Consider the following 20,490-nt stretch of genomic DNA (forward strand, 5'->3'; position numbering starts at 1 on the left):
ATATAAATACATATTTGCATTTTACTAAATGTTTTTTAGGTTCAAATATAAATAATATATAACTAAATAAGATGTCATAAATTCTTACGTTTGAAAGAAAAGTAGATACAACATCTCGATCATACTCAGAAAATAAAATTAAGATTGTTATGACCCTTTCTCACCATTAAACATTTATTCATGTCTCCTTCTCAACATCCATAAGCAAGTTTCACAAGACTTTACAAGTTATAGAACATTTCCAAGATTGTCTTAGTCAAACTTTTTACAGGAGAAATTTCTTGGACGAAAGATCGTTTACACTACCTATGAGTTTTCTTTCTCTCACATCCTTATTATAATTGAATGTTAGAACTCTCTCAGAATAAATATCTAAATATTTGACGCACTATGTATATCTACTAATCAAACAGAAAAAAAAATAGTATTGATTAAGTTACCATATTCCCTTATCAATTGCTAAGCGCACTCACTAGTGGTGTAAATTCATTCAAGCATAAGTAATAAAGTTAATTTTTGATGAATTTTTATTCTTTCAATTAACGGAAAAACCCCAAAAAGTTATTGTTAAAAGAATTTAACCAAATAAATTTTAATTATATTATAAGTAGTTTTGATCTTAAATTCATCTGGTGGCAATGTTTTGATTTTAAATCTGTTCAATAATATAGTAAAGTTATTTATTGTATTTTTAAAGTATAGTACGTTTTAGAAACTGAAATTTCATTATGATTTTGTGTTTTGAAAAGTGCAATCAAACGTTAAAAAAAAAATTATTTTACACTCAAACTTTTAAAAAATGTTAAACTAGTGATAATAAGATATTATATATTTATATTGGAAAAAATAGTTTTGGTACAAACAAAGAACACTGTTATCGAAGCGTAAAAATTGTGGCAAATGCTCTCGATTCTTTGTCGAGACCCTAATTGTCCAAGAAAAAGAAGCTTGATGAAGAAGGACAAAAACAAAAGCAATATTTATTATTAACAAAGAATTTTTATTTATTAAATTCTCATTCGTAGTTTTCGTCACGGCTTGGCCGTAACGTTAACGATTATAAAATAATTATTTAATCCATTATGGCCAAAATACAACGATCAAGTGGAAACCCCCTCCATTTTCACTACAATTACAAACATGCCATTCCTCTGTCTGAAGTTGCTTTCGCTTTTTTGGCTGCTTAAGGTTATTAGCTATGAAAATAAAAACAAAAGTATTTATTAGATTCATTTTTTTTTGTTGTGTTTGTAGATAAATCTTTTGACGTGCCTTGGTAGGACACTCACCTAAAGATATTAATATATTTTATTAAACAATTTTAAAAGTACGTGTAAAATGAGAGTTGTGAAAATAGGTTAACTGGTCCAACCGATCTACCACTTAATTATAATTTTTTTAAAATAAAAAAAATTTACAAATTTTAAATGTTTAATTAATTTTTAAAATAAAGAATTAAAATAATTTTTTCAAACAAAAATATAATAAATATTTTTTTATAAAATTAAAATAAAATTAGATAAGTGGATTGATGAACCAACCGACCACGTTCAATTCGCATAAATCGAATTTAAATCTGAACTACATAAAAAAATAGAATTTTTTCTTTCTTATCGAATTAATGTTACGAGAAAAAGTAAAATCAAATACTTTCTTATCACTAATAAAAAGAAATGTCATTTGCAAAAATCTTGCAAAAAAGTAATATTATAATGTTGAACCCATAGAAAAATCATACTATACAACACATGAATAACTACTAATATCCAAAGTGCTCCTGATTTTATTTATATAAATATTAGAATATAATTTATGTCAATAGTAAGTAATAAAACTTTTAAAATAAAGATCATTTCGAATATATACACACACACATTCATTAAATTCATATTTATATATTTTCTTTCAATGGATTGAATTGTTTTCAAAATATGATGCAATCTAATAATATTTTATTATTTATTGGGTTTTTCATTCGTTGGATTTTTATTTTTTATTTTTTTAAATTGAATATGCATCTGACCGATCATTGTACCGATAAAAGAAAACACAAATTAATCGTTGACTTGATTGCTTTCAAATAATAGCACATAGAACGATAATGTGGGTGAAGAGCAACGAGTCAAATTCCAGCCTTAGTCAGATTCTTGCAAAGCGTTTCCTCATATATTCTGAACCCATATCACCCCCACCAAACCAAAACCAAAACTCCATTGGAGAATACAGAGAGAGAGCTATGGACAGAGAACAAGAAGAGATGCAGTTCCTGGGGTTCTCTGGCGTCTACAGAGAATCCTACAAAATCATATTTGCATGGAGAAAGATCTTCAGCAAGATCACCCTAACTCTAATCCTCCCTCTCTCCTTCATCTTCCTCATCCACATCGAAGTCTCCAACATCCTCTTCGGCAAGATCGTCAAAAATACACAACAAATGATGGAAACCCCACAAGACACACCCCAATACCACACCCTCTCCAACATGCTCTCTTCGGAATGGACCACCTTCATGCTCTTCAAGCTCATCTACTTCACTTTCCTCCTCATCTTCTCCCTCCTCTCCACCTCTGCAGTGGTATACACCATCGCCTCAATCTACACCGCAAGAGAGGTCACTTTCTCCAAGGTCATGACCGTCGTTCCCAAGGTTTGGAAGAGACTCATGGTAACCTTTCTGTGCACCTTCGCAGCCTTTTTCGCCTACAACGTCATGGCAGTGCTTGTCATCGTCATATGGGCACTTACAACTGGGGGAAGGAGCGGCGGAGTTGGGCTTTTTGTGGTGTTGGCGGTCTTCTATTTCGCAGGGTTTGTCTACTTAACCGTGGTTTGGAATCTTGCCACTGTTGTTACTGTGTTGGAAGACTCGTGTGGGATTGGAGCCATGTTGAAGAGCAACGCGTTGATAAGGGGGAAGACGGGTTTATCGGTACTCATATTCTTGAAGCTGTTGGTTTCCTTTGGGTTGATACAATTTCTGTTCAAGAAAACGGTGGTGCATGGGTGGAGGTTAGGGTCGGTGGACAGAACACTTTATGGGATAGTGTGTCTGGTGCTGTTCTCTCAGTTGTATCTGTTCCAACTCGTGATCCAAACGGTGCTCTATTTCGTTTGCAAGTCCTACCACCATCAGAATATCGATAAATCCGCTTTGTCTGATCACCTTGAAGTGTACCACGGAGAGTATGAGCCTTTGAAGGCCAAAGATGTTCAAATGGAAGAGAGCCATGTCTGATAGCTACATTACTATGTTCTATTATCTGCCATATATGTAGTTTAATTTCTGGTGCCATAAGAAACTTTTTCCCGTTGTGAAATTATATCAAGCACTTATGTGAGATTGCTGAATCCACAGGATTAATTATCTCCAGCCAGTGCCTTAATTAATTTCATTTTCCGATGTCTGTTAATAAAATTTGGTGGCGGTTAATTTGTCAATCTGTGATCTTGATTTTTATAATCAACGTGTGTGTATTCTGAAAAGTATGACTTGGTCTAAACTGCATTTTGAATTCTTCATTTTTAAATCTTGGTTTAATTATAGAAAACAAGCGTTGACTTGCTTTTGCTTAGTATGATCGGGCATTGCCATTCTTTTTAGGTGCTTGTAGATATAGTTTTTATTTTTAATTTACTTTTTTTAATCAGTACATACTAATGGTTAATATATTGTATGAAGATATCAAAGTATTTATTATAGAAGGGAAAATAGTAGTCCGATATATCATTTATGACAAGTTGTAAGGATGTGTGATAATAATTAATTTGTCTCCACGTGAGCGTGGCGTGCAGAGAGGTGGAAGGAAAGACTTGTGTTAAAGTCGTCGCATGTATTACACAGATAGAGCTTTGAATATGTTTGGTGTAAAATTTTAATCTGAAGCTTCCTTCATTGCCAGCCAGCACAAGTTTATCAAAATAAATAAGAGAGATCATCATTATTCAATTACCTAATTAAATAGCAAAGAAATAAATAGAGAGAATGGTCAAGAAAGGAACAAATCAATTCGGAACATGAAAACGATTTGGTGTTAATAATAAAAGAGGATAGAAAACACACTTCATTTATTTATTTATTTTCATACGGCCAGCTTTGAAGGCATAAAAAAAATAAAATATATATATATATATATATATATATATATAGGCTTAATACCTCTTTTGGTCCCTCTTTAGGGGGACAATGTTCAAGTCCGTCCTATCTTTCTTAAAAGGTTTAATAGCCAATTTAGTCCTCACTTTGGTTGAAAAATCTCAATTTAGTCCCTCCTTATAAAAGTGTTTTGAATTAGTCCTAACTTTTAAAATAGTGGGTCAGATTGGTCCTTTCTGTTAAATATAAGTTAACAAAATTAATGGATGATGATGTGACACAACTTAAAGCTAACGAGGGACCAATCTAACACATCAGCTTTAAGCTGTGTCACATCATCATCCATTAATTTCGTTAACTTATATTTAACGAAAGGGACCCATCTGACCCACTATTTTAAAAGTTAGGACTAATTTAAAACATTTTTATAACGAGGGACTAAATTGAGATTTTTCAACCAAAGTGGGGACTAAATTGGCTATTAAACCTTCTTAAAAAGTTAAATGTGGTCCCAAGTTGTGAAAAAAGTGTACAATTAAATCCTTTTTTGTCATAAATATTTAACGATCCAGCTTACATCGTGGAGTGATGTGTGCAATGTGGCTGTTTTGGTTCACAACGTGGTTGCATAAGGGGTAAACATGTGATTTTCATTAAAATTGACTTGGCAGTGTAAAAAAATTGTGAGTTAGGGTTTGGGTTGCAGAAATCGCGATTTGGGGTTAAACATTTTGGACGAGCTGTCTTTCAAATTGGGTGATCTTGAAGCTGAAATCTGCACATCAAATTAAATTCCGCAAATCACTCGCTCGAAAGCCACGTCTCTGATTTCCGACACGGTTTCTCATTTAATTCAGCAAGTATGCGTTTGGCGCGCAAGCAATAGGTACAAACAAAAAACAGAGTAGCAAACCCTAATTATTGAGACAATATTGCATCAAACGGAATGAAGGAAAAGGGGAGTGATATGGGATAAAAGGAAAAGGGAGATATTAGAAGGAACGCACGGGCAATAGGATTTGGAGAAAACGGTGATTCTGTCGGAGAAGATGGCGTTTTGAACGAAGGCCAAAACAAAATTAGAGGCTTGGACGTGCAATGTTCCAAACCACAACACAAAAACAGTGAACGTCACCGTTACGAACATACTCCACCTTAATCCCAACATCATTCTCCTTCTCTTTCGCAAATACATTGTTCCTTTCCTTCCTCATTCATCAATGTTGTGGTTGGATAAAAAACAAATCTGATAGAAGCTGTTTTTGTCAGTGAAGTTTTTGAAGAAACTAAATGTGATGAATTAATATTTATGTTACACAGGAGAGTGTTGGTTTTATATTTTCAATTAGTTCAATGGGGTCACTTTTAGGTGCAATCCTATATCAATATGCTCTGAAGGAATATGCATTCAGGAACTTGTTGTTCTGGACTCAGTTGATATATGGTCTGTCAGGGATGCTTGATCTGGTTCTGGTATTGAGATGGAACCTGAAGTTTGGCATAGCAGATTATGTGTTTGTCGTGATTTTTGAAAGCATAGCCCAAATGACTAACAGGCTAAAGTGGATGCCTATGCTTGTGCTTAGCTCAAAGCTGTGTCCCTCAGGCATTGAAGGAACCTTTTTTGCTCTCTTGATGTCAATTGATAATGTTGGACTTCTCTCTGCAGCATGGGGTGGTGGCTTTGTTCTCCACATTCTGAGGATCACAAGAACCAGGTTTGATAATATTTGGTTGGCTATTTTGATCAGGAACATCTTAAGGATCACTCCACTTTGGCTGCTGCTTTTGGTTCCTAGAGCTGACCACAACTCTTCCATTCTCCCAATAACTGAAACTGTTGATTCCGAGGTGGTCATTGAGATTTGTATTACAATTGCAATTTGTATGCATTTAATGACAAAAATAATAAATAAATAAAAATCTAAGATGATTCTGTGAGAAATATGTTAGGTGAAATATATATATATATATATATATATATATATATATATATATATATATATATATATATATATATATATATATAAGTCTAGAGATTGATCTTTTGTATTATGATATTTATTTTTACTTTAAATGATGAGTTCTTATGCAATTAGTGTGATACCTAATACATATATCTTAAACAACTATGTGTTCACTTTGAAAGAATTTACTATTTACGATTGTTTGCATAAATAGATTTTTTATTTTATTTGTGTTCACTTGAAGACATTTAAAAAGAAAAAAAAAAGGAGTGGATTTGCAGGAGGTTAATTCCATCTTCTCTATCCGGCATAGATTTGACAAGATTTATCTAAAAAATCAATTTTATTCCTGTAAAACTATATATTCTTCTGATATTTATTTTTGAAAAATGCATACTGCATAATAATATGGTAGATTGAATTTCAATAAAGTAAAGTTGACGGAGCTATTGGTGGAGCAAGCAGCGGTGGCGGTTTCACAGCTAGCAGGGGTAAGAGGGCAGGTGGAAAATTTGAAGAACGAATTGAGGTGGATGCAGAGCTTTCTCAGGGATGCAGCTGCCAAACAAGAAGGCAGCGCCTGAGTTCGCTTGTGGGTGTCGGAAATCAGAGACGTGGCTTTCGAGCCAGTGATTTGAGGACTTCAATTTGCTGTGCAGATTTCAGCTTCAAGATCACCCAATTTGGAAGATAGCTCTTCCAAAATGTTTAATCTCAAATCGCGATTTCTGTAACCCAAATCCTAACTCACAATTTTTTTTACCACTGCCACGTCAACTTTAATGAAAATTACATGTTTACCCCTTATGCAGCCACGTTGTGAACCTAAACAGCCACGTTGCACACATCACTCTACGTTGTCAGCTGGATCGTTAAATATTTAACGCCGTGACCAAAAAGAATTTAATTGTACACTTTTTTCACAACTTGGGACCATATTGAACTTTTAAAAAAAGGTAGGAAGGACTTGAACATTGTCCCCCTAAAGAGGGACCAAAAAAGGTATTAAGCCATATATATATATATATTGTCATGATCTGTTGCAAATTCACAATTACAATATCAAGGGCTATCAAATTTCAACAATTTTAAGAATTTATTAACATTTTATAATTAACTATTATGATCATTCCTTACAATTTTAATTAAAGGTTAATATATTCATATTATAATAGAAGCTTGCCCATCCATTGGGATACTAATGCGGCTAATACGCTTCGGTTTGTAGAAAACCGAAACATATGAAAACGCGGTGGCATTTTTGCAATTTTAGCAAACTTATAGGCCTCGGTTCAAGTGGAACCGAGGCATAACAGCTTTATTACCTCGGTTAAATAACCACCCGAAACGTATAACCCTCCAGATTTGACTTAATTTTGATCTTTTATATCAAACCTTTTTTGTCAGGGTGCTACTGCCTCGGTTTGCCTGGGGAACCGAGACATATACCCATCTTCCTGACAAATATTTTAAATACTAAACCTTTAGGCATCGGGTTCACAAAGAACCGAAGTAGTACTTCTTTCTAGGATTTTTAACATTTTGCGACCAGTTTTCTTCTTCTTTGCACTTTTCTCTCCACCACCACTGCTCAGCCTCCACCACTGCTCGCGCCTCCTTCATCGCGTCTCCACCGCCACGTTCGTCGCGCCTTCATCGTCGTGGTCGCTGCTTGCGTACATTCTCCACCACTGCTCGCGTTCTCTACCACTGCTCCCCGCCCTTGCTGTGCCTCCACCACTACTCATTCACTCATTTCTCGCCGCGCCTCCACTGCCCTTGCTGTTGCGTCACCACCGCCCTCCGCCCTTTGCCTACCCATTTGGTTTTAGGTGCTGAAGGACCGAATTGTTGTCCCCAAATTGCCCTCCGCCCCACCGCCCTTTGCCACGTCTCTAGGGTTTTCTGACCCCTTTTCAGGTATTTTGTGGGTTTCTCTGCATTGTGATGGTTATGATTTCTCTACAGTATGGTGGTTATGATTTCTCTACAGTGTGGGGGTTTCGGTTCTGATGTTGCTAAAAGGGGTTTTTCAATTTGGTCTCTTTATGATAGTCACTATCATTGCTCTTTGTTAGATGGATTATATTGAAGCTTCTTCTGCTTTGGATGCTGCGAAATTGTGGGAAAGTTGGTGTCTTTACTTTTTAGTTTTTCTCTTTTTGCCGATTATGGTTGTGGAATATCTGGAGAGCTTAATCTATATCTTTATACCTTGTATTTATGGAGTCCAAGAACAAGTTTCCTTTTTGTCTCAACATGCTTGAAGTCTCGATTGTGATGTTTCTCTGCTTTAATTCCAGGTTTAAAGTTGAACAAAATTCGCTTAAAGATTCAATGTTTGCTCTAAGGTTGTGAAGTTGTCGGGAACCAACAGTTTGAGATATGTTGGTGGTGACATGTTCGAATCTATTCCCAAGGCTGATGTAGTTCTACTCAAGGTAGGCATCTATAAACGAATGTTTCCTAAACTTCTTTCTTTACTGGAACTTTTTTTTTATAAAATAGAATATGAATTTACTATTCGATTCATGTTATTAACAAATTTATAAATCTTTTTGAAGTGGATTCTGCATGATTGGAGTGACAAAAATTGTAAGAAGATATTAGAAAATTGCAAAGAAGCTATTTTTGTTAAAGGCAAAAGAGGAAAAGTAATTGTGATAGAAAATGTGATAAACGAAGGGCAAGATGAGCAGAGACTTATTTGACTAAAGTTCCTCATGTCTTGTTAATGGAAAAGAAAGAAGAAAAGAAGAATGGAAGAAAGTGTTCATGGAAGAAAGTCGATTATGGTCTCCTGCATATGATGCTTTAATTTCTTTTTTACTTTGAAATTTTGTCATGGGTTTCAAGCTGTGATGCACGAATACTATCGGATATGATGATAGTGAAAAATGATGATAATATGATACACTTATTTTGAGAACAACAGTATACTGCCTCGGTTCGGAAGAAATCGAGGCATAAAGTTTTGCGAAAAAAAATAAATAAAAAAACGAAAAATGTACTATATCGGTTTCCTATGAACCGAGGCGAAATCCTCCAACTTTTTACCTCGGTTCACAACCGAGGCATAAAGGTGTGGACTTTTTGCCTCGTCTGTATATGCCTCGATTCAAGAACCGCTGCCTATAGACGAAAATAACTGGTGTCGTTTCCCCTTACTGCACTAGTGCATGAAGTCAAGATGACGTCAAAAGAATTAACGAATAAATATATTTAATAGAGATAATAAGGTTTTCTCAACCCATATAAAAAAAAGGAAAAATAGAAAAAGATTTGTTACCATGGTGTCCTCTGTCTTACTAAAGCAAGATACTCATTCAAGTTTTTTCTTGTTTATCTTTATCTCCTTACATAATATATAATTTTTTTTAATAGATTATCTTAAAACATGTAAATCTATAACTATTTGACCCTCCTAATAAAAGACAAAAACATGAAAAAATTACACATGACTTCATTTCTCTATAAAGCTCCTTAGTAGTGTATTCCTTCTGCATCCTGTTAGCTTTTCTTAGCGCGAATGTCCTATTTGATGTCAACATATCTCCACATTCCATCTTGGTGATCTTTCGTACAAAGTATAAACAAAAGCCACACAACAGTAAAATTTTATTTATTTCTGTAAAGGAATTTTTGTTTTTCATTCTCACTCTCCCTTAAGACATAACTAATCTCAGCATTACAGATTCCAATTTAGAACAAATGCATAACAAGAGTAGACATAGCAAAAACAAAAAGGAAAAGTGAAAAGGAAAGGAAAATAAAAGTAAGCAAGCGTCAATATATAACTATTAGTTGTTCCTACCAGTACACCTCACAGACTAGACACAAAATAGCAAAAACATGTATTTACCTGTCAGAAAAATAACGTGTTGTCAGTGGAAAACAATAAATGCATTTTGTCTCAAAATAAATAATAAATATCATTAGGAATTTGTATAATATATGATAATTTATTATTAGATTTGACTGTGGTGAGATATCATGTATCATTATATTTTTTAAATCAAATTTTGATTAGTTAGTAGATTATCTAAATTAAGATTGTTGAGGAAAGATTAGACGTAGACTTTTTGTAAGAGTTGAACCGATATAAATCTTTGTGTATTTTAGTTTTTTTTTACATTTTTTTAGTTGATTGATTCAAATATCTTTAATTAATGATTTCAAGATTAAAGATTCTTTAAAGATTTAAAAAGCTTTTGAAATCTAATTCACTCCCTCGTGGCTTGAAATATAAGGACTACCTTTTTCTAACAACATGCATTTGCAAACATCTTAATTCCATATTCAAGTAAAAAACAAATCACAAAATTACTCAAATTATATTCCTATTAATTTTGAGCTTATAATAATTCATCTAGTTCTAATTTCGAACAACTAACCATGAATTAAGTTTAAATACTAATATTAAAAAAAATGTTTTATCCCTGTATACATGCTCTATTAGTGATTTAATTTCATTTCTCAGTTAAAAATACATCAACGTCTCAATAACCACAAAGTCATGGATAACCAAGTTATAACAATCATTAAATACAAATACTAACTTGAATTATATATATATATATATATATATATATATATATATATATATATATATATATATATATATATATATTGATTTGATGATTTTAAAAATATAAACTAAGTAAACATTAAAAAAAATAACTTGTATTTAAAGTATTAATATTTGTCTATATTAAATTTTTTTAATCTTTAATTCTATCTTTTTATGATTTTTAATTACTTAGTTAATAAAGTTAAATTTATAAAATATATTTTACTTTTATTTTTTAAAATAAAATTATTTAAAAAATAATATATATTTATTAGTAATACAAATTGTTGACATTGTGATATAAAAATAATTGCCATTTTTTCATACAAAATATTGTGAACAAAATATTACATTTATCTTTTTTATTTTAAACTATAATATAAATATTATTATTGTTTAATATATTTCATATTTTTAGTATCTAAAAATTAAAAATATTATTTAATAAAAAGAAACTAACATTAAAAATATGCACATAAAAATTTGTATAATATTTTAAATAATTGTATTTATAATAGAAAAAATTAAAACATTATACTTAATATAGGTCATTTCAAATTAATAAAATTGACAAACTAATTGTTTTAAAATATATTAGTAATGCATTTATATTATCATTAAATAAGTTTAGAAATATATATTATATGTATATTGATTACACAAGTCTAACCACCACTATGTAAAAAAAGGTTTTTTATACCTGTTAAAAAAAATTTATACTGGTTTTTAAGAAGATATAAAAACAAAGGTATTGAAAGTTTTCAATTTTTACACTGGTTATAGAACTGGTAAAAAAGTTTAACTTTTTTACATTGATTCTGTCAATAACAGGTATAAAAGTCTAATAAAAAAACTCTTTTGATACTAAAAAAACCTCATTTTTATACCTACTGGTGTTAGACAGGTATAAAAGAAGCTCACTTTTATACCTAGTGTTGTTATAACCGGTATAAAAAAATAAAACTTTCTATATCATCCTTAGATTTTGTTTTTTGTTTCATATATTACTAAGGCTTAAACCTAATGAGAAGAGAACAAAATAAACAAAATTACAACATTAGTGTTTTTTTCTATGATTCTTACTGCTTTAGCCATCACTTTTACTATAGGAGTTTTTTTTTGGTTTGATGGAAGATATATATGAAGGAAAGAAGCAAAAGTGAGTCTTATTGCAAGTTTAAGCAAATTACTAAAAGTAATTTAAGCTTTAAGCAAATTACAGTGAAACAAAAGATGTTGGAAGAAGAAAGAAAACATACAGCTAACCCAACAACTCCAAGACCAAAACAACCACTGATGAACCAGAATGCACATTGGCAATATTCCAAGCAACTCCAACACCTACATTTTCATTCCATAAATAGTTAAGAACAATAAGAACCCATTTTAAAGTTTTTTTATTGAGAGAACATAAATAAGTTAGACAAAACAAGAAAAGGATAATGATACTTTAACAACATTTTTTTACAACATTTTAACGTCATCTACGTGTCATTCTGTGATTGGTCCAAAATTACTCCATAATCAACAATAATAGTCATAAACACCAACATGAACCAATCACAAAATGACATGGTGTTAAAATGTTGTCAAAAAAATATTGTCAAAGTATCATTATCCAAATGAAAATAAGGTTGAATATATCTAAGAAAATAAAACTTCCTCAGTAAAGTGTAACTTTAAAAAACTATATACTTCAACATTGATTAAGCTGTCAAGTAAACAAATGGAATTAAAATAGATATTTCATTCAGAAGGTGTCTTGTGAGGAATTGTTTTCCCGATTGTAGTCATTTCTCTTTATCATAACTAATAGGTTGAAGACATCTTGTTCAAGCTAAAATCAGCAACGCATAACACAAGAAACATTAGCCTCTCATTTCTAGGCAAACACCGTTGTTGCAACATGGATATTTCTTATGAATTTCTACTAGTTGATAAGATTTTAAAAGAGTTAATAATGATAACAACTTATGATAAAATAAACATATTGTTTCTTGCTACCAAATATTTTTTGTTGCTAGACTAAGTAAATGACATTTCTTACAAGATCTACAAGGAAAGAATTCTTCCTAAACCTAAGCCTGACTTGTTTTTTTATTTTATGTTGTATTTAAGCTCCCACCATCTCAATTGATGTTTTACCTTTTTAACCTTGCATATGTTCATCCAATTTGGGATAAAATCTCTTTTCTTTTTCATCTGTGTTTCTGCATCTGATTATTATGGTTGTTCAGATAAAAACTACACTAACAAAGCATATGCACACATTAAATTTGGTACAAGAACAACCAAGCAATGTTACCCTATCTAATCACTAACAAAAATTAGGATTCTTTATTTTTCTTACAAAAGATGCACCACCAGATTAATGAAGTAAATAAGTGACCATCCAAAACAGTTTTAACTTCTTTCCTAGTCAATTCATCATTTACCACTAGACTAAGGATTTACGTTCTAATTCATCAAACAACACTCAAATATCTATGTACCTTCTTTCTAATTCACATAGACAAAGATGAGATACAAAATATTCTTCTACATTCCTAAACTTACAAATTGGTGATGAATGTACCTTCTTTCATCCTCTCAATTTCTATGCACAAGTCCTTCAGCAAAACGGCCTTTGAAACCTTTTGGTTTGCCTATTAAAAGACAAGTTAAAACTGCTTTTAGAAGAATTGTACAAAGGACAATAAGAGCAGTGGCAACAGACCTCAGGCTTATTCTTTATGCTTTTTGCACGTCTAGCATAGTCTAGTGTACTTAGTGTTTCATCCATACAATAAGCAGACGGAGAAATAGTAGCAATTATGCATGTCTTTGTTTTCCCTCCTAGAGAGTCTCACAAAATCCTTGTAAGCTTAGTGTCTCTGAAACAACACGAACATGACATAGATAATAAGGAAAACGTTTTCAAATTTTAATTGAACATGTTGTTAACATGAACCTGTAAGGCACATGAGAAGAATGTTCCAGAAGTGCATTTATGACACGTCCCAGGGTGAATAAGCTCTTGTTTATCTTCCCTGCTTCTCTAGCACGTCCCTGTAATTTTATTACTCAGCATGATAATATATCCTGGTTGTAAATGCATATAATAAAATAACAGGGTTGGAAACTTAATGTCAATTCAAAAATAGATCCCAGTCAGGCTTCATACAACAATCCAGAAAAAAGAAAGAAAGAAGGGACACCATGAACAATCAGTAGATAAATAGCTTCTTGGACACTGCTATTCTTACAACTATAGCAATAAATATTAGATGACTCTAAAAATATTTACACTTAAAGAATATGCTCATACAATGATTAAACGAGTATACTTGTTTAGTAATACACAATAAATAAGTTTGTCCATACACTAATTAGATGAGTATAACAAAAAGTATTAGATAAGTCATTTCATACATTGATTAAACGAGTCTAAGAATACATTGATTAAACAAGTATAACAAAAAACATTAAACGAGTTTGTTGATGCACTGGTTAGACAAGTTTAACAACACATATTTGATAAATATGTCCATACCATCACTAGATAAGTATAGCAAAACAAATATTAGATTAATCATTTCACACATTGATTAGACGAGTTTATAAAAATACCTATGGATATGTCCATACACTAATTAGATGAGTATGTCCATACACTAATTGATGAGTCTAGCAATAAATGTTAAACGAGTTTGTCTATATAGTGGTAAGACAAGCCTAACTGCACAAGTTTGTCCATACACAAATTATAAGAGTCTATTAAGACATATTAAATTATTTTTTCCATTCATTAATAAAACGATTTTTGCAATTAATACACATTAAAGGAGTTTGAACATACATTGATTAGACAACTTTGTCCATACACTAATTAAACGAGTCTAACAACAAACACTATATAAGTATGTATTTATATTAATCAGACAAGTCTAGCAGTATACATTAGAAAAGTCTGTCCATATATAAGATTAGTCGAGACTATTAATACATATTATACAAGTTTGTTCACTTAGTGGTTAGACGAATTTTGCAATACACATTACACAAGTATGAATATACATTGATTGGATAAGTCTAACAATACACGTTATATAAGTGTGTCCATATATTGATTAGACAAGTCCAACAATACATATTAAATGAGTCTGTTGATGTATTGATTAGACAAGTATAACAACACACATTATATAAGTCTTTTCATACATTGATTAGACAAATATAGTAAAAAAATTACATGACTATAACAATACACATTAGACGAGACTATCCATACACTAATTAGATAAGTATAAAAAAAATATAAGACAAGTCATTTCATATCTTGATTAGATGAGTGTAATAAAAGTCATTAGATAAGTCTAAGAATACATTAATTAGATGAGTAAAGCAAAAAAAGTAGATGAATTTGTCGATGTATTGACTAGACGAGTCTAACAATACACATTAGAGAATCATCATATATTGATTATACGACTCTAGAAATATACATTAGACAAGTCTTTCCACATAAAATTATACGAGTCTATTAATACACATTATATGAGTCTGATCATACATTAATCATATGAGAACAGCAAAAAAACATTAGTTGACTATAGAAATAAACATTATATGAGTCTATTTATACACTAATTATACGAGTATAACAAAAAATATTATATTAGTCATTTCATACATTGATTAGATGTATAAGAATACACATTAGATGAATATGCCTATACACTAATAAGACGAGCCCTTCAACATATACTAGACGAGTTTTTTCACACACTAATTAAATGAGTCTACCAATGTATATTACATGAGTATGCTCATACACATTAGATTAGTCTATTGATACATATTAGAAAACGTTACTCATTATTTGATTATATTAGCCTTGCAATATATATAAGGCAAGTTTGTTTATATGCTGATTATAGATAAGTCTAAAAATACACATTAGACGAGTGTGTCAATATAATACTTAGACGAATCTAGCAATACACATTAAATCAGTTTTTTCATACACTAATTTGTATTTTTAGTGAGTTTACTATACATATATGTACATATCCTTTATACTTTTAGAAAGTTTATCCTATATTTTTTCATATATTTTATTTTTGTATGTTTACAAAGTCTATTATTTATATTTTTACAGACATATTGACCTTTTAAACTTATAAATAAATTTTCACATTAATTCTATTCAGAATCAAATTATAGACATAAAAATATTTATTATTTTTTCCTCAATTTCTAAATATCTTTAAATAAACACACGAACAAACACAAACTTGTATAGGCACGATTTTAAAACTAGTATATATGAAAATTTTACTTATTTTATTATTATAATATTTTACAGAAAAATATAAAAATGTATCTTGTTTGTAAAAAATATTGTTTTAATAAACTTATATAAATATTTATAATATAGATAATTAAATTTGTTAACATGTTTACAATATATATATATATATATATATATATATATATATATAATAAGAAAGGTGAATATTACTTTATTTAAGAAAAGAAAAGAAATGACGTGTATATAACTAAGTTTATTAAATTTAATTACATCCACGATATATTTGTATTAACACGTTTCGTTTTTAATATATACATACGTATGTATTAATTTTTATTTCATCTTTCCTTTTTAATAAATTATTAATATTAATAGACTCCTTTTTTTATATGAATTAAGTTATTAATTTTTATTTAATAATATACTTTTTATAGAGACTCCAATTAAAATTTATACATTTAATAAACTTATATATTAATTGCTAAATTAAATAAATACAATAAATTCTATTAAATATATGTATTTATCTATAAATGAAATACCACACAAGCATTTAATTATTTGTTACATATGACCAAACCAATTAAATTTTTTTTCTAGTTTTAAGTTAAAGTTCAGATCAACTGTTATTATGTATCAACATTTTTTTACAAATAAATATTTTTTATAAAATATATTTAATTATTTTATAATTATAATAGTCTATAAATACTAATATTTATAAATTAAAAGGATAAATTTATTCACGTGTTAATTAATCGAATGGAAAGTACTTAAAAGGAAAGCATGGGAGGATAGGTATCAAAACGTTTAATGGATTTAAACATGAATGACATATTTGAGAAGTATCATTAATTCATTGTTATCAATTTGAAGTTTTTGAACTGGTTGAAGAGGTGGTTAATATCATACTTTGGGATAAATGGAAAACTATTTTCTTACGGCTGCATCTAATTTCTTAAATTGAAAAACCAGTGGCATTCCATAACTATCTTGTAAATTAGTAACATTCCATTTAAATATATTTTAGAAAATGTCGATTTAAAAAAGAAAAAAATTGGAGTAAACCTTCAATGACTCAATAGAATTATTCTAAGAAATAAATTTGAGCAAAGAAGGACAAATAAAAAAAAGTTGGTCGAGAAATAAGGAAAAACCATATTAATATATATATATATATATATATATATATATATATATATATATATATACTAATTATTATTAGACATAATTATAATTATAGTATAATTCATGACTTTATTATATGTATCAGATTTTACATTGTGCACATTTATTTATTTTTATGGCACAGATGGGTGAGTCCCATTACAGGCAAACAGAAGCATACTTTAGAGAACTTATTTTTGTATGAGTTTGAGGGAAGCTAAGTTGGCATCGTCACAATCGGGACCTCTTGCACTTGTAGTCATACTGATATCATCAGCTATACGCTGTGCATCAAAAGCAATGCCATCTAATCCCCTTCTTGAAAATCCAGCGCAGTACAGACCATTCTCTCCCTTCCAGTGATTTGGAAAACCTGGTTTTGGCATTCCATTACTGTTGAACAGTTCTCTATAATCCTGCATTTCAACAACTCACACAAAAACCAGTTAGGGCCAATATCAACATTTTTACTTGTTAATTTTTCTACTGTTTTTATATGCACCTTAAGCCACTTCAGCACAGTGCTGTTGTATCCAGTAGCAAAGATGATGATGTCAAATTCTGCATCCCTTCCATCCTCAAACTCAACCGTCTTGCCCTCTTTGATGCTTGAAAGAGCTGGGAAAACCTGAACACAGAAAGGTGGCAACCAGAATCAACGTATGGTGTTAATTAACATGAAAGAAACACTGGTTAAAGAAATGAGAGAGAGAGAGAGAGAGATCCCTAGCTACCTTTATTTCGCCTTTCTTGATCCTACCAACGCAACCAACATCAATGGTAGGAGTAGTACCACCCTTTTTCTTCAAAGCGAACGGTCCATCCTTTGGCCTCACCAAACCATACTTAGACATATCTCCGTACTTGAGCTTGCTCATAAGCATCATAAGCTTGTCCACTCTCTCAATTTTCAAGTATTTCAGCAAGGTCATTCCCACGAACACCATTTCTTTAGTGAAAAAATGAACCTAAAAACACATAGATCAGTACGAGGTTTATGTTTTTAATTATGAAGCTTACCCTAACCTTGTTGAACTTCCAGGCCTAAATATATAAATAGGCAACATTTCTTTTTTGTCAGTTTAAGAAATATATAAAATGGTATTCAGAAAATTTCGTTAAAATAATATCAAAGCAATAAAGCATCATAATTTTTAGAATATATATGTGGGTGTTTTAATAAAGGTATCATCTTTAACGTTTTATAGATAAATTTAAGTATTTCCTTGTTATAGAATAGACGTAAAGGGTTTGCAAAGAGAGGAATGGCGTACAGGGCCTCTGACGACAATGGAAGTATTTGCACCCCAATTTGAGAGATCATAAGCTATCTCCATTCCAGAATTTCCACAGCCAACGACAAGGACATTTTTGCCATACATGTCCCTTCCATTGAGGTAGTTGCTGCAATGCATGTATTCTCCTTCAAACCTTTGAAGCCCTTCAACCCTGGGGACATAGCCTTCACTGTTCTCCCCAGATGCAACCACCAGAAACTCAGAGACGTAAACCTGAACAGCATCTGATGCCGTGTCCTTGACAAGAAGCTTCCATTTGCCAGTGTTATGATCAACATACGCAGATTCGACATTCTTATTATACCGAATGGAAATCTTGAAACGAGAGACATAGCTATCCAAGTAACGGAGGAAGTCAATCCTGGGGACAAAGGTGGGGAAATCAGAAGGGAAGGGCATGTGAGGGAGGCTGCAGAAATCTTTGCCCAAGTGAAGTTTCAAACGGTCATATGTTCTTTTCCTCCAAAGAGATGCATGACAATCATCTCTTTCAAGGACAAGATTGGGGATTGAAAGTTTGTTGAGACATGCAGAGGTTGCAAGACCAGCAGGGCCTGCTCCCACAATCACAACAGGAACTTCAATCTCCATGACAGAATTGGATTGATATTGGTTTCTGTGTGGGTTTTCACCTTCTGCTGTGCTTCTCCTTTTATAAGCTTCTGCTATTCATGACATTGTTTATTTGGCACTTATCATGAGTTGCCAACTTGCCAACCAGGAGTGTGTGATCAACCCAGTTTTAGTTTTCCTTTTTTACTATCATTCTATATTTTGGTCAATAAAGTCAATTGGAAAATTCAAGAAAAGCAATATAATTAATTTTTTCAGTTACTTTTTTCAAAAATAGATTATTTTTATTGCCTGGCATTTGTACAGGGGGATTCAGCTATATCAGTATAGAGCCAGGAAAAGAAAATTTACTGTGGGCTCTTGAGCTTTAACAGTTACCTTTTATTAGTTTTTTATTTTAGTTTTTACATTGTATTTTTGGGCTTTTAACTAATTTTTCTTCAATTCTCAAGTTTTTTATGAGAACAAAAAACAAAATTGCACTGACACGAGATCAAAAACCAAAACAATTAATTAATGTTAGAAAAAACAACATCAACAATTAATTTCAATTATATCTTTAGTTATATTCCTTTTATTCATAATATTCGCGTATTATTTGTAGAAATACGCATTATTAATTAGTGACTTGCTTCTTATATTGATTACAAGTGGATAGTACATATAACATTATGATTAAAATTTAATAGGTAAAGATTAATAGGATTCACTTACTTTGTGTGTCTAATTAATAAATTTGACTTTTTAAATTCAAAATAATCGAGTTGGTTTACATATCTTTCAGAAGAAATAAATAATTTAATAAATGAAGCAAGTTTACTCAATTGTTGTAATTAGCTATTAAATATTTGATAGCCATAATACAAGATAATTAATGCCAGTGATGTGTTTGATAGAAATGAAAAACAAATTACTTTATTAAAATCCTAAACCTTTCTTTATAAGATGGAAGTAATAATTAGGAATTTTTTTTTTAAAAGGATATTAGTATCACTTTGTTTACCCAGGGATTAGGTTCTTCCTGTATTGATTATGACATAAACTCATCATATTAGTTTACCTAAACTAAAAAAAAGTTCCATTATCTGTGATGAGACAAGAAATTATCATAGTTTTGTTTTTGGTAATATAAAAGTATCATAGATTAATTCAACCACTGAATAAACCATTTTAGTTCGAAGATACTTTTAAAATATGCATATACGACTCGAAGCAAGATAAGCTAAATTCTTATCCACTATAGGTGATAAGTTCAAACACAACTAATTAATGTTCAAACACTCATTTTGTCCAACTCAATGTAGTAATCACTAAGTGAATGTATAAAATGTTAATGTTATAAATGTCATCTATAGATTATATTTACTCCCTTAAATATTTTTTATAAAATTTAGTTAACTAATTTAATGTGACATTGGTATATTTCATGACTATTAATTAAATTAAAAATGCTTTTGCAGACAAAAACAGATAAAAGAAATGTTTTAATTAGATTATAAAAACAAATAATCTAGTCCTTTATAAAGTAG

The 20,490-nt window shown here is 30.7% G+C and overlaps 2 protein-coding genes across 2 annotated transcripts; one reads left to right on the plus strand and one right to left on the minus strand.

Moving 5' to 3' along the window:
- Window positions 1–2,099: 2,099 nt before the first annotated feature.
- LOC124842351 (uncharacterized) lies at window positions 2,100–3,438 on the plus strand. Its single transcript, XM_047318814.2, has one exon. It carries the CDS (start codon window positions 2,102–2,104, stop codon window positions 3,233–3,235), a length of 1,134 nt encoding a protein of 377 aa, XP_047174770.2. The 5' UTR covers window positions 2,100–2,101; the 3' UTR covers window positions 3,236–3,438.
- A 13,737-nt stretch (window positions 3,439–17,175) lies between these two features.
- Window positions 17,176–18,991, minus strand: LOC124842355 (putative indole-3-pyruvate monooxygenase YUCCA11). Its single transcript, XM_047318819.2, has 4 exons — window positions 18,365–18,991; window positions 17,825–18,058; window positions 17,593–17,718; window positions 17,176–17,506 (listed from the first exon to the last, which is right to left on the minus strand). The coding sequence occupies exons 1-4, from the start codon at window positions 18,977–18,979 to the stop codon at window positions 17,282–17,284; spliced, it is 1,200 nt and encodes a 399-aa protein (XP_047174775.1). The 5' UTR covers window positions 18,980–18,991; the 3' UTR covers window positions 17,176–17,281.
- Window positions 18,992–20,490: the final 1,499 nt, after the last annotated feature.

The sequence above is a fragment of the Vigna umbellata genome, chromosome 2 (assembly GCF_029865625.1).
Source record: "Vigna umbellata cultivar VRB3 chromosome 2, Vumbellata_1.0, whole genome shotgun sequence".
NCBI lineage: Eukaryota > Viridiplantae > Streptophyta > Magnoliopsida > Fabales > Fabaceae > Vigna > Vigna umbellata.